The following is a 15,422-nucleotide window of genomic DNA, read 5'->3' as shown; positions in this document are numbered from 1 at the left end:
ATCCTTTCTTCTTTGGTATGGAGCGACAATTTCCTCTGAGATTAATAAAGTGTTCTGATTCTGATTCTAAACATGGAAAAGCAGCATTAGCTGTTCTGTGCAGTGGAGATGAAACTTTCACTCATTATATTGCCAAAATTCTGTGTGATTATTCCATGAAAAAATGTTGCTAAAAACCAGCATTTGTTATTATATCTAGCCTATATTTAAAGACATGAATTAGTTCTTTAGCATTTTTAGTCGTGTAATAAGAGCTATTTGAACACCCCTGATCTAGCTCTTCTTGCTAGTGTCCGTGGTGCTAACGGTGGTTGTCTTCAGGAAGAACTTCTGAAGGGCATCTGGAGGTATTTTAGAGTGAGTCCATGTAAAAACTGCCATTGTGTCACGAATAATGGTGATAACAGCAACCACTAGGTCAGAAACATGTTTCCTCATTAACGTGTTATTTTGTCTGATGACAGAATCAAAGCTGCAGATAGCAAAAAAAAAAAAAAAAAAAAAAAAAGATGATGATGATGAGGAAGGTGAAGAGGAAGGTGAGCTTTAGTTCTGAGATGTGAGTGGATCTACATCATTGATTAAAATCTAATCAAAGTCATAATAGCACACACTGAAGTGTTTATCTGACCTCCATAAGAGACTAAAAAATAAAGTTTTTGTTTGATGCGGATCCCTGCAAAAAAGGAACGTAAAAATTTAAACATGGGTTGCAATTAAAATTAGAATAAATAAAAATAATGAACATTTCCTCTCACATCAAAAATTTAATGCAGCTGCCATTAGGCAAAGTGATCACATTAGATTTCTTATTCAAAATGCTTAGAGCTCTAAGGATGATGATGATGTGTAACACGGTTTATCACTTTATAATTCTGTTAATTTTCACATTTTCCTTCAAGGTTTCATTAAACTGATTAATATAAGTAGTGGGTTTATTGTACTGTGTAATCAAAGAACATTTCTGTTTATAAAAGTAGATTGCACCGTGGTGTGGACGATATTGATGTGAATTAAATCTGTCAACACATTTCATGAAATCCCAAAAATCATTAAGTAAAATAGAATTGTATTTATTTTAGCAAAAAGAGCAGGTCTCAGTGTCACTGAACAGAATAATTCGCATTATGAAATTCAGTTTGTTCAGATTTTCTATCTACGTGGTTTTATGATTCTAATAATAAAAGTCTGCCTTAAGTGTAACGAAACACTTGTCCAGTTGCTCTGTGGACCAGTTTTATGTCCCTACCAATGTCTGAATGAAAACTACTCCTTTTAATAATTTTAATGTCATTTATGGTTTTATTGTGATTTTGCTGTTTGTTGCTGCCTTTTACTGCTTCTGAAGGCTTTCTTTGCTCCATCTGTGATACTGTTAATGTTTTATGTGAAGAACTTTGAATTGTCCTTCACATGAAACGTGAGGTAGAAATAAAATGTCTTTTTCTTACTGGGAATAAATAATACTGAGGACATTTAGTGAATTCTGTATTTACGTTTTACACAGCGTCCCAGCTTTTTAGGAACTTGTAAATAAAACGAAGCTGATGACAACAGAACAAAAACCCAGAATAAAACTGGAAGATAATGAAGATCTACTTCATGCCAAAGCGGACCTTCAGGACCCGGCTCAGTGATGGGTCCGGTGTTTGGACCGGATGTGGTGTGAGTGGGTTCTGGGTGGACTATATAAAGGTAGGTGCTGCCACGCGCGCCCTCTGCGTGTGAAACATCGGTCGGATCGGACGGAGGTTTCTGGTGAGACCAGGTTTGTTTTAATCTCAGATCAGTTCGGTGTTCGGGTCTGTGCCCCGCGGTCCGTTCCAGGTGAAACCCACCGTAACAGGGAAAAGTTCGGTTCCGTGTTGGTTTCTTTCAGTACGGGTCAAAGCGGCTGAATCAGTTTCGGTCCTGATTGAAACTTTAACTATGATCATTTCATGCTGGATCCACCTGAAGGAACCACGCGGTGCGTCAGACGCTGCAGGATATGTTTTTGTAATTGGACAGAACCGGTCCAACAGCCCCAGTCCTTTCTGTGAGCCGTGCGGAGGGTGTGCTGCTTTCAGGATTTATCCAGAGAGAGCGCGTTGCTCCGTGGCCTGGATAAATGCTTTGTCACGGGCTTGGCTGCGGACCAAACTGGGCTGAGTCCGGTTCTTTGGAAGGTTCTGCTCGGTTCCGACACGCGAACATCCCGCATGTGGTCTCTTCCTCCAGGTGGTGGTGAACATGGTGCAGCTGTCTCCTTCTCCGACTCCGGATGTCCAACATCCACCTGAACGCTCAGAGGGAGGTGAGGAAAAACGGGAGGATCCGGATCAGGTGGCGGACGGTGGTCCGAAGGTGGATCTGTCAGGGGGGCCGAACAGCCCCCAGCTGGAGGTCTCTACCGCCTACTACGGATACGAAACTTACATTGAAGACGGCCTCATCTGCTTGAAGCATAAAATTCGGAACTTGGAGAAAAAGAAGGTAAGATGCTGAGAGTGCAAAGGGGTTCTCAGACCAGGATCCTGAGCCCAGTCTGTGAGCAGAATCCTGGTCCCAGACTCAGACCAGGATCCTGAGCCCGGTCTCTTTAATACACAGCTGAAACTGAAGGACTACCAGAAGAGGCTGAGTCAGGGTGAGGTGCTGAACAAAGATCAGAAGGTGAGATCATATGACTGCAAATGGTGAGAAAAAGCTTTGTGTGTTTCCAACGTGTGTTTTTGGGTTTTCCATCAGGCAGCTGTGGAAAAGTACGAGGAAGTGCTCCATAACCTGGAATTTGCTCGGGAGCTGCACAGAACCTTGGATGGTCTGACCCAGAGTGTAAGTCTTTATCCTAGATTAGAAGGTCCAGGTCTGAAACCGGAGCTGGTTAAATGTCCTCAGTCGGTCAGAAATCAGTAATTGATTTCAACTGAACTTTTCTTTTTTGTAACAAAGACAAATTTCTTGCCGAAAACATGCATGTGACCATGACTACGTATGTAACCATGACAACTTGCAGAAACATGACACATACCCGTTTGCTCCAGATTGTTGAGACAAAATGTGTAAATGTGGAAAAGTTGGTGTGATGAGTTTTTTTAACCTTTAGAAAAATATATATTTTTATTAATTGTTTTTGCTGCTTTGACAGTAGCGTTTTTTTATATTCACGCCTTTACTGCGTTTCACATAAACATGAGCATCCTGAATGTGGTCGTCACAGTAGACCAGGGTTAAGAATAAAACCTGAACTTTCTTTGTCTTCTGAGCTGAACCATCTCCTCCCTGCAGCTCCTGAAGGCCCAGAAGAAGGCGGTTAAGAAGGAGCAGGTGGAGAAGGTGGAGGCAGAGAGGAGGCGTCTGACGATGGTGCTCAGAATCCAGAACCTCCTTGCTGCCCTGCAGCAGGAACACATCCAGAGAGCCCTGCTGGTGGGACAGAACCGGGCCCCCCTCATCTCGGCCCAGCAGCTTCACAGCCTGAACCAGCTGGCCGCTCTACTGGGGGTCCAGAGGGACTGCAGACTCAGGTGAGGGTCACTTCTCAGGCTTAAAGCTGAGCTGGTGGTGTTTGGAGATGGTGGACCTGCTGTAGATGTCGTCCCTGCTGATGTGTGCTGGTTGACAGTGACTCAGCAGTTCTGTGGTGTGCAAAGGACGCTGGGAAATCTTGCTTTCAGTAGACACCCACCCAGTGGGTGAGGATGATGATGCTAATGAAGAAGCAGCTTTTTTTACCGAGGTCTCAGACGGTGGCAGAATGTTCATTTCCTGTTTATGTTGGTTTTATGGACTTTGTTGGGACGGATTCTTCATCTGTTCACACGAGTCAGAACCAGGAGTGAAACGGATCAATCGTTTTATTATGCTGCTGATGCCTGGTCATTAAAACACACGTCACTGTTCATCTGCACATATTCTGTTTTCTCTGGTCCTGTTTCCACGTGGTCTTAGTTTTTTGTTTTGTCCCATTGAAATGAACAGGATTCTACTGAAATCACTAAAATCTCAGCTCATTTTGGAGCTCTGTAACTCAGGCATACTGTCACATAGAATCTTCATCCAGAGTTTAAATGGGTTTTAAAAGATAAAACTTTTACTTACTGAAAGGTAATTTTGGCATCTTGTATGGTTTTGACACAATCACTGTTTAAGTTTATGGAAAATCAGAGTTCGCCTTCAGAACCTTCCCACCAACGTGTATATCTGGCTCTGAAACTTTGTTCAAACTTCTGTCATGCCAGCAGTTTCTGCTGTACATACACAAAATGTACATCAGAATGTTGGCTTTTTTCCTCTTTCTTGACATTCAATATTGGCTTTTTTCCTGATATTGTCCAGCTCTTAAGTTCAGATGCTGATATCAGCTGATACAATATATGCAGGGTCCCCCAGGAAAAAATCCTAAATAATTTCAGGTAGCTAACGTTGCATATCTCCTGTCCTGGAATTAACACATTGTGCTTTAGACAAACTGTAAACATTATTTGACAACTGCTTTAGTTTAAGCAGAGCTCTGGGAGAGTGCAGTATTTATTTAGTCTGTAACAGCAACTTGGATCACCTTCTCCCTGAGATAACCCTGACTAACGCCCACTACAACGGCCACATTTTTACTTCACAAACTGTAAACATATAGCTGAGGTGAAGTGCAAATAAGCCAGATAAAAAAAATAAGCAGGTAAAAAAAAAAAAATAAATAAATGAATGAAATAAAAAAAACCTCCAACACACATTTGTGTTACCCCAAGTAGGCCAGTCACTGGCCTACTTGGGGGTAGTGAGTAGCAGGGAAGGTCTGCTTGGACCTCTGGTAGCTGAAGGGCCCTCCTTGAATTGTGAATTGTGTTTGCAGAAAAAGAAAAACGTACAAAACGAAAATATAATTCTCTTTTCCTCGAAGCATTGACAATCCAAGGTTTATTATTTTCAGACAGATTTTTGACATCTTGGTTCTTCCTCTCAGAACCTCTGCTTTACAGTCACTGCAAATTATTTAAAGTCTGGAGACACTTTGAAATAATTCCAAATCAAAGACATGTTGGCGAGTCCACTTCGAAGCATGTTATGCTGCAGGTGAGACAGTTTCATGTCGTCTAGTGCACGCTGATTGCCGTCTACCTAAATGTTCAATTTTGCCTCGGAAATGCGAAAGCCACAGGATTTATTGTGAGTTGTGTGAAAATTGTTATTAAAAAATTTAAAACTAATCATTTCCGATATTTTTAAATTAATCTTATTTAATTTTCAAACAAAGACCTCTGTTGTACACAATGAGGACGCAGCAGTGAGCATACGGTTTATGTGGAATATTTGTACAATGACAACCCAAAGCCCCAAAGAAAGGAATAAAAACACAACTTCATTTGTAAAACAATCCTGGCAAAAGCCAACAGCCAAGGAGTGGAGCTGGTAATGAGTCAAAGCTACTCGAAAGCTGTGAAGACGGGAAAACTTTCCATATTTCCTTGTCTGAAACTAAAATGGCAATAAATAAATAAATAAAACATAAATGTATATAGGATCAGAGGTGGTAAGGAACACCGACGGACATCAGAGGAAACTTGTGGGTCCCTGAGAAAATGCTGAATAAGGCTAGAAGGGGGTCAGGTATGATTGTTACCCCAGAGAGCTCGGACAGAGTTAGACGGGGCAGGACCAGAGTGAATGAATCGGTGAGGCTTCATCACTGCAACATTTGTCACACTGAGGGTCCACCTCTGGGTAGATATGAGAGAGCTTGGCTTTAGACATGTGACCCCTGTGGACCACCTTGAACTGCCATAGAGAGTGATGAGCGGAATGACGTGGAGTTAACAAGTCCCAGAACTGAATCCAAGTGTCGTCAGACAGGTTCAGGTCTTGTTCCCAGGCCGCCCTGATCCCAGCTGTGGGTGCTTGGTTTAAATCTGTCGGCTCAGTGTAGGGTTTAAAAATATTGATAAAACCAGGGGTATGCACGGGTGGTAGTAGGAAATTGGTTCAAATCCTGCCCCCACATTCCACTAGGTCAATGCAAAATACCTCGTTTATAAATAAGCCAGCTGATCTGTGGCATCTTAAGCTTAAGCTAAAATAATAATGAATCAGGTTTTAGTTGTTGGTACGATGTACTGACCAGGAGCCGCCTGCAGTTCGTCCCTATACTGCTGTGCTTCAGGATGGAGTCATGTGATGACCCCGGCCACCGTGATTGTTTTAATCACAAATAACTTGTACATTGACTGATATTGTACATTTTTAGGGTTCACATAGACACTCTTTCTCACTCTGACCCTGATAGCAATATGAGTGCAGTCGATCCGCCAATTACATTTGGTAATGGCTGCAAACTGCCTTTTGATGTTGGCCTGTTCTCCTACAGTGTAGGAAACTTAACATATGGAGTTGTCTTTTTAATAATGCCATCCACACTGGCTGGTATTACTGGGCTCAGGGATGGCAGAGATATATTCCAGACCTAAGGACAGGATGTTGATCATATCAAACACATATCAGCCTACCTGTCGGCTAGTCCCTGCAGGAAAGAGTTGCCAGAAACCTGATGGTGATCAACAGCAGCGGATGTATGGGGATTGCATGGTTCTGGCGGGTCAGTCGATCTAACACTTTGAAATGAATTGAATTCCATAGACAACCAAGATGTAGAGTTGGTCTGTCTACCATTTGCCCAGTAATAGAGACCGGATGTTGGCTGCCCAGTGGTACAGATGAAAATCGGGTAATGCTAGCTCACCATTTGGCTTGAACTTGTGTTAGTGAATTCTTGAAACCCAGGGGCGTCTGCCTTTCCATATATAGGAACTAATTGTATCATCAAAAGTACCAAAGACTTTGGGATGAAGACTGGAACTGATTGAAAAAGGTACAAAAGTTTAGGGAGATGTTGATTTTCACAGTTAACCTGCCCAGTTAAAGTGATGACTAGAGGTGACCAGTCTTTGCTTGATCTGGTTTAGAAGAGGCAGGAAGTTTTATTATAAACAGTAGCTTATGGTTCTTTGGCTCTCCTCAGCAAATCTCTCACTTGTCCAGTTTGTTTCTGAAGAACTGGGTGTCATAGAAATCTGGTGACAACTTCATCCAAATATGAGAGAATATTCATTCTTCTCACAGGTACATCTCATTTTCATAGATTGCCCCTTTTTTTTCTTGATAGTCAGTTGGTAGCCAAAGGTAAACTTTTCCCTTGCCAGTATGAAGGGAAAGAGAGGAAAGTCTAAATGAAGTGTTTTATTTAAAGGAAATGGTTCATTTTTGTGCAGATTTAATTTGTAATCAGAAAATCTACCAAACTGAGAGCAGGGATAGTATGGTGGAAAGTGTGGTAAAATTTGTATCTAGTTAGATGTTAATTAGCATGTGTATTAAATGCCACGTTATCATCTGCTGGTTCACGAAAAGGACCAGCCTCCTCTCCCAATTTTAAACAGGCAGTGCAACAGGCAGTCCCACCCCTACATCATCTTCCTGAAGGACCCATTGTTTACAGTGTTGCCAATTTAGCTACTTGTGGCTATAATTAGCCACTAGCGGCAGTTTTTGAAAAACAAATTTTGTGCCTTTTTCTGGTGTTGCTGGAGGCTTTGGTGGTTTTCTCTCTTGACTGACAGATTGTGCATGCTGACAGAACTGAGGTCACCAGAGTATCCATGTATGGCCACCTGTAAAGCTCTCTGAGGCTCTGTTTTGTGCAAATGACTCCCTGGTGGCCTTGATGTGGAAGGTGTATTACCTTTTCCTGTCGGGACTTTGGGACCACCAGGCGTGTCCCACTGAACATCAGTAGTGAATTGACAGCAAGTTCATGTCGCACCAGGAAGTATGGCTGCATCTCACCTGGACGAGACTTTTTCACCTTAGGCCACCCTGAATGGATGAGCTGCTGTAATTGAAAGGTCAGGGCCGTCTTCACACTCGGCTTTAAAGTCTGCCAGTGGCATCGGTGTGAGGAGAGGCGAGACCTCCGCTACCTCCATCAGAAAGTTGCGCTCAGCATCCATGTCAGTGTTGGAGTTGACAGGGGGAACACGTGAGAGGCAGTCTGCCATTACATTCTGAACATCAGGGCGGTACTGCACATCATATTGAAAACACATCGATCTTGCAGACACAGTGCCCGTTCTGTTCATACCTTCTGTGCTGAGGAGAGCAGTGAGAGCTTGGTGGTCAGTACGAAGTGTGAACCTGCGGCCCCACACATAAGTTTGCCACCTTTCCACAGCCAAACCCATGCTAAAGCCTCCTTTTCTGTGGTGGAGTACTTCCTCTCAGCAGAAGACAGTGTCTGGGAAGCAAATGCAACATTTCGCTCAACCTGACCTGGATGAAGCTGTGTCAAAACAGCTCCTAGTCCGTAGTCCGACGCATCTGTGGTGATGAGCGCAGCTAGTTTGGGGTTATAAATGGCAAGTGCTGGACTGTTGAGAAGCAACCAGGCAGACCTTTCAGGATTGTTTGCATCATTTTCTGGAAAGCAGGTGGTGCTGATGCCAGGCCAAAGAGTACATGTGTAAACTGGAACAGACCATCAGTTCAGAAAACAAATCCTCCATATAAGGGAGAGGATGGCAGTCTGTAATGATACTCTTATTGGTTTCACGAAGGTCAGTGCACAGTCTTAGCCCTCTTCTGCGCTTCCGTGACACAACCAGAGGACTCCTTTCAGACATCCAAGTTGACTATGTGAAACAGGATCAACATTGTCCACTGAGGATTTCTGGTTAACAGAAATAGGCTCATTCACAGTTTTGTCTATGATGTGATTCACTTTGCCTCTGAGGCTGATGTTCAGTGTTTTAATGAGGGCTAGCAACAGTGAACCATGGGTATGGCGCAGGGAACGTGAGTGAGGGGTTATATGTGGTGGAGGCTGGAATGGTTGGAGGGTGGGGGTGGTCAATGGTGCCCTGGTTCCCAGGGTGTGCAGCTGGAACATCAGGGTGGGTGCAGGTCCATGCTGGATTTTTCACGATCACAGCTAACTCATCTCTAGCATAATTAACTAGCCTGACTTCCTTGCCTGAGGTTCCTCAAGTTGAAAGTCTGCCAAATACTGTCTGTACATTGTCTCTGGCAGAATAATGCAGAAGCTCTAGTATCTACAATCAGCTCCACTGAATCAGCTCCGCGCTGGTCTGGAGCAGAGCACTTCGCAGCACCCTGTTTTCTCCCAGAGTATGAAGTTGCTGCTCCGACTGTCTGAACTGATGTGATTGGGAACAAGCTGGATGCTGAGAGGAGTGTAGCATTCTTAACTGCATCTTTTACTTGGGCTGTAATTCTCAGAGCCTTGTTCAATGTTAGATCCTCCTCCAGCAGTAGGTTCTTTCACAGCACAGGGGTGAGCACTGGCAATTTAACTGGTCTCTTATCATCTCACTTTCCATTTGTCCAAAGTTACAGATGAAGCCAAAGTTCTCAGAGCGACCATATAGATAGTGTGGTGGCAGGCTACGACATTAACTATCAGAACCAAGTGTTTCTTCAGCGCCATCATGGCTGCAGCGTATGTCGTACCTTGGTCCGGTAACGTGTAGAATAAACACTGGGCACAGTGTCACATGTTAGATGCACATGTCCTGGCATCTGGCTATGCATCCCCTGTGGCATTCATCACTAGCATGTAGCTGTCAAATGTTTCGCGACATAATAAACTGAATCGCTGGCTCGGCAGCATGAGGAAGAAAGGGTGGTGGACTCAGAACCGACGGCTCATCCTTGTCACCAGTTTATGTTGTCTGAAAGAACACGGGCACAGTGGTTGAATCAACTGCTTCATTGCGTCTCACTCTTCTGTTACATTCACCTGTTCAGTCATAGAGCCCCCTGGTGGTGAAGGTAATACAGATCAGTTCCCAGTTTAGGAGGCCTTCACCTAAATAGAAAGTGTCTGTAAACACAACAGAGTATCATGGATCAATGGTCTCTTTGTCCATCCCACTTCCAGCCTGTAAAATCCCAAACTTGACAACTCTGGCTCCTAATAATTTTTCATGTTAACAAGTTCCTCAGTCAAACTATTCATTGGTTCAGATGTGATATGTGAAGTAATCTCTGACAGAGGTTTTGGATGATTTTCTGTTGACGTTTGTGTTTCTGTTGTATAGTTTAGAGGAGCAGATGGAGCAATCTGCGCTGGTCTACATGGACCTTCTGGAGGGGAACGACAAACCAGTGGCTGGATCCACATGTAAGTTTTCCAAAGAAAAGATGGGTTCAAATTTTAATGTCCCTTTAATATCCAGTTATATATTTACTTCAATTAGATATCAACTTCAATTTTCGCAACCTGAATATTTGTTAAAAAAAAAAAAAAACACGAACTAAGGGTTGATAAGCCTAAAGTGATGGAGAACACCCAGACAATATGGCCAAAGGTAAGGCTGCATAAAGGCAAGAATATTTATATTGTCATGGCAATCTGCACTATTTACTATGAGACTAAAACAACTATTTAGAAGTTGGCCCCCATCAGAACTTTTCTAGACCCGCCCCAGCATAGCTGAATTATAAACCCTGTCTACCTCCAGCCAGCCACTGTGTTAGAGAAGGTCCTGCCAACAGCAACACTTTGGGGTAAATATGTGACGTGTGAACCATGAACTGCTAGTTTCCTCCAGCCGATCACCTGATCAAGGACCAGACTGAGACGGCCACAAAGCAACAACGTTCATGCAAAACTCCAGAAACAGTTTTTAAAACACATAGGAAAAGTGTGTGTGTGTGTGTGTGTGTTAAAACACCAACATCCCCCACGGAGGTGACACCCTTGTGGGTTTTTTTCATTTTGTTTTTTTTTTTATTCTTAAATTCGTTCATAGAGCCGGTCATAAATTAGTTGGCATGTTATTTTTGACGGTCGTAATTTTTTTTTATTTAAAAAATCATGGTGGGAGGCGGGGTCTGTGGCTGCACCACACATGGCTCCACTTTGTCTCTGTTGATGTGTCATTTCTACGAAGTTCTGTTGGTGCTAAATTCTGTGATCAAACCAGAGTTTTTGTGCTATGGAAACTCGTCGCAATCAGCTGATCGGTCTGCTGACATTTCTGTTCGTCTCATCACTGAAAAGCAGCTTTTTCTTCCACAGGAACACGTTTCACATTCTGCTGATTTATTACATAAACATTACAAACTGCTTAAAGCACAGAGTTGGCTGCATCATGGTTTGGGCCGCTGTAAGAGAGCAGTATGGCGTTACCTTGATGAGCGTACCAAATACCCTGGTGAGCGTATTTATTAATTCAGCAGCGCATTTCTTAATCGAGCGACCGCTTTGCTCTGATCGCAGGAATTCTTAATTACTCGCGGGGCCGTGAACGCAGCACAGCGAGCGTAAAACACGCCCCCCCCACACTCACCAGTACGCTCTCGTTGGAAAACTGTGCTCGCTCTCTCTGTTCAGCGGGCGTATTTGTCAGTCGGGGGCGGTAACCTTCTGATTAATCTGATTGGCCAGAATTTTCAGTTCCAATTCAGTGACAGCATGAGACGTCAGTGTTCCTGCCTGCTGCTCCTGAATAAAGATATTTTTTTAAAAATGACTAGTAATGAGTAATGGCTAAACTAGCTACAGAACGTAAATGTAGAACAGCTGTAACATGAGCTAATATAAATGATTGTTACCAAATAAGTCAACAACTATGTGTGAAAGAGTAATACAAGAATAAAGAGGGAAGATAAGAGTCATAGTGAATAGAGATGCACAGGGAATCTGTGAAATATAAGTTAATTAGGAATCAAATTTAGGTGATTATTACTCAGTTATTGGTGGAACATGGAAAGCAAAAGGGACAAAGCAGTTTTCATAAATATTTAAACAGTTTAAATAAAATTTAATGGAGAAAAGCCAGTAAGCTCTGGATAATTACCTAACAGGTCATCTGTTCTGTGATTTTCTATTATATGTAGAGAATTCATGAAAAGCATTACAAAGTCCAGAGGTTTCCCTGCTACTACACATTAAAATCCCCAGTACATGAAAAAACTGTTCACCTTAAAATACAACACAGGACCCCGAAATGTCATCTCCAGGCTAAACATAACCAGCAATATGAGAACAAGGTGATAATACGTTTCCGTTAACCAAAGTCATATTACACATCAAATTCCATGAATCAATGAATAACAATGCACTTGATCAGTACACTGAAATAAATAATATAAGACCGTGGCCACACTTTTTTTTTAACTAAAACAAAAAGGCTGTGAGGACATGGTGTAAAAGCACAATAGCTATAACATACAAAGGCAAAATACATTTAAACAAAATTGTATCACATTTAACAGACTCAAATATGTTATTGCAGGACGTCAACAGAATGTACAGGCATTTTCGTGACTTATAAGACTGATATTGCATTGATTTACCTCTGGAAACTAAAGGAACGTATTGGTGATGATCGCAGTCTGATCTGGTGTTTGGAACTATTGAATGTCTAGTAACATTTTTTGTACACAGGAGTGAAAGTGTCACCACTCTTAGTTTATCGAGGCAGAGCCGTCCATACTGCTGGGACATTATATACTACCACACAGCTTTAATAATAAGATGAAAGTAAGCCGTAACAACCTAATCATTTAACCTTACAGAAGTGGTTATCAGTAAGAAATATGGAGGCTAATGAGGACCATCATGTCTGATCTTTAATAAATGCTAGCTTGTTGGTTGAGATGAATATTTCCCTCCAGAATGTATGAAATTATTGTGTTTACACTTATTTAATCTGTTATCAACCATGACTTGATCATAATTTAAATTAACATTAACATAATAATGCATTCATTGACAAACATATGTGCAGTATTAATATGTTTATTTAGTTTTAACCCTCAGTAATCCAACCGCTTTTACCTCTCTGTAGGGCTGGGCGATATACGATTTTTTCATATCACGATATTTATTTTCATTTTAGGCGATATCGATATATATCACGATATAAAACTCAAATCACTATTTGTCAAATTTAAATAATCTGTTGCTCATAACCGAGATGTGAAATCATCAAAAGTGAGAGGATTGTTTTGATTTAAATATTTATTTCCTACAATAGGTACAGCATGACAGATGTACTGAAGGAACCTAATGCAACTGTTTAAAATAACTTAAAAAAAAGGTACATATTACAAACTAAAAGTCAAGGCAGAAGCTTTCAAGCTTCAAAAGAGAACAATAACAAAACAGACCACTAAAGTGTTTGGTCTACTCCATTTAAAAACAAATATTAATTCTAAAAAATAGATTAACGTTTTCAAGTTCGAAAGGAGAACAGACATAAAATGGACAAGCATTTGTCAATATCAAATGAATAAGATAGAAATTAAAATTAAATTCTCAGAATCTTTCCTTGTCCTTATATACAGAAGTCTGTTGGGTTGTTTTTTTTAAATACAAAATAAAAGAAGTATGGATTGTTGCTGCTGGGCAGGCGATCCTCTGGTTGTTTTTGATATAGAATGAGCACTCATTTCAGTTAGAGATTGAGCGTGCTCTAGTGGGTGGCACTGCTTCAGGTGATAAAACATGTTGGTGGTATTTCCAGACTTTGTGGGAACATGCTTTCTGCACAGTTTACAGTGCACGCTACTCTGTTTTTTGTCAGACTTTAAATAACCGAAATACCTCCACACTACCGAACTTTTTGGGCCCTTCCTTTCAACAATTTCTTCGGCATTTGAACGTTGATCCGTGTCCTTTTCAGTGACCTCGTCATCCATGGTTGACGGTTCTCCAGACGAACCACTCATTTTTTTCGGCTGCCGCGTCGGCTAGTCGGCTACTGCAGCTCAAACTACACACGTGCTGCTTAGCTTCGCCTGTGCTGTACGTCAACCTAACCTGACCAACTATGTTCCCGGAGTGATTGGTTCCACATGGTGCTTAATTCAGATTCAGCTCTATCGCGATAGTCTCATATTACTATTGAGAAAAAGTTATTTCGCAATACATATCGTTATCGTTTTATTGCCCAGCCCTACCTCTCTGTATTGCATTTGTTTTCTAAACTGTCATTTAGAATCTTCCTGGTACTCCAATAGGATTTTCCGCTTACTTTCAGGTTAAACTGTCGTGTTTGTAAATGTTTCCATTCCTTTGGGGCAATAAAGTTGCACCAAGCTATTTAAAAAAAAAAAAAAAAAAAAGTGCTGTCACCAAATTGGAACTGAAAATTCTGGCCAATCAGATTAATCAGCGTGTTTTACGCTCGCTGTGCTGCGTTCACGGCCCCACGAGTAATTAAGAACTCCTGCGATCAGAGCAAAGCGGTCGCTCGATTAAGAAATGCGCTGCTGAATTAATAAATACGCTCACCAGGGTATTTGGTATGCTCATCAAGGTATTTGGCAGCGATGTAACGCCATAGAGCAGGACGTTGGAGGTTTTTTCTCGGACAATGTCATCTTCCAGGACAAAAATCCATCAATCATATGGCTGAGCTAGCGGCGCAGGTGGGAGCGTAGTCCAGCTGTGAGGAATCTGTTCAGCCCATGTGTGAAGAACTAAGCAATACACCAGCACTCCATGTTTCCACATTTTCCCTTTTGGTTTCAGATAAACTCCTAAAAGAGGAGCTTGTCAGACTGTTGAACTCCAGCTACTTCAGTCGTCTTCCACCTCCACCCAGCAGGACTCCAGAGGGGTTGCAGAGCTCCACCAGTGAGATTCCAGTTTAATGAACTTTGAAAGTCTCAGCAGTGAGACAGTTTATCCCAGATTAACATGATGCGTTGTTTTGATTGTTACTCCACCAGAAACTGAGTTTTACGACAGTATTTGAATGCACCACCATGATCAGAGAAGCATAAAATGGTGGTTTCTGTACTTAAAGATCATTAATGGCTGTTTGGTTAATTGCTGACTCACTTCCATCTGTTTCTCTTCGGGCTGCTGTCAGCCATGTTGAAACCAAAACCAAACGAAGTTTCCAAGGAGGTGAGATGCTGGTTTTCCTGATTTTAGCTGTAGTTTACCTGTAAGCCAATGTTCTCCATGAGCCACTGATCTATTGGTGATATTGCAGTTTTTCAACAGACTCTATCTGACCGACGTGGAGACGCCTTCCACTCAAAACTGGAAGGAGGGCTTCCAGGCTACGAGGGAGCAGGAGCCTCCTGACAGCTGGGATGGATCCCCATCACCTCAGACTACAGTCCACAAACCGTGGCGAGGAGCTGCCACTTTCATCCCTAAGGTGGTCCCAGTTACCACCAATAAGCAGACTGACTGCAAACCAGTAAGAGATCAGAGTTAACAGCCCTCTTTAGACCTGTTCACATGTGGATTTCTTGCAGAGACTAATATGTTTCTGATGCACGTCCATTTGATTCAGTGAAATCATGAGGAAGAACTCATGGCTGAATCTACAGTTCAGATGGATCTTTTGTCTTCTCCACAGACGAAAGAGAAGAAGACCAAAGGAGAACAAAATCCCAAGTCTGTG

General features: G+C 42.1%; 1 protein-coding gene across 4 annotated transcripts in view; it reads left to right on the top strand.

Moving 5' to 3' along the window:
• The first annotated feature begins 1,660 nt into the window (after positions 1-1,660).
• Positions 1,661-15,422, top strand: part of caprin2 (caprin family member 2) — a 29,656-nt gene continuing 15,894 nt past the window's right edge. For 3 of the 4 annotated variants that reach the window (XM_041978056.1, XM_041978057.1, XM_041978054.1), the window contains exons 1-10: positions 1,665-1,768; positions 2,221-2,475; positions 2,593-2,655; positions 2,731-2,817; positions 3,271-3,509; positions 10,089-10,171; positions 14,534-14,638; positions 14,877-14,914; positions 15,003-15,215; positions 15,378-15,419. In XM_041978056.1, the coding sequence (XP_041833990.1) occupies positions 2,233-2,475; positions 2,593-2,655; positions 2,731-2,817; positions 3,271-3,509; positions 10,089-10,171; positions 14,534-14,638; positions 14,877-14,914; positions 15,003-15,215; positions 15,378-15,419 (1,113 nt within the window). In that variant the 5' untranslated portion in view covers positions 1,665-1,768; positions 2,221-2,232. Of the gene's footprint in view, positions 1,769-2,220; positions 2,476-2,592; positions 2,656-2,730; positions 2,818-3,270; positions 3,510-10,088; positions 10,172-14,533; positions 14,639-14,876; positions 14,915-15,002; positions 15,216-15,377; positions 15,420-15,422 lie in introns of all 4 variants that reach the window. The other variant, XM_041978055.1, reaches the window with a different exon arrangement.

The sequence above is a fragment of the Melanotaenia boesemani genome, chromosome 23 (assembly GCF_017639745.1).
Source record: "Melanotaenia boesemani isolate fMelBoe1 chromosome 23, fMelBoe1.pri, whole genome shotgun sequence".
Taxonomy (NCBI): domain Eukaryota; kingdom Metazoa; phylum Chordata; class Actinopteri; order Atheriniformes; family Melanotaeniidae; genus Melanotaenia; species Melanotaenia boesemani.
The sequence above is the reverse complement of the archived record's forward strand: the minus strand, read 5'-3'. Positions and strand labels throughout refer to the sequence as shown.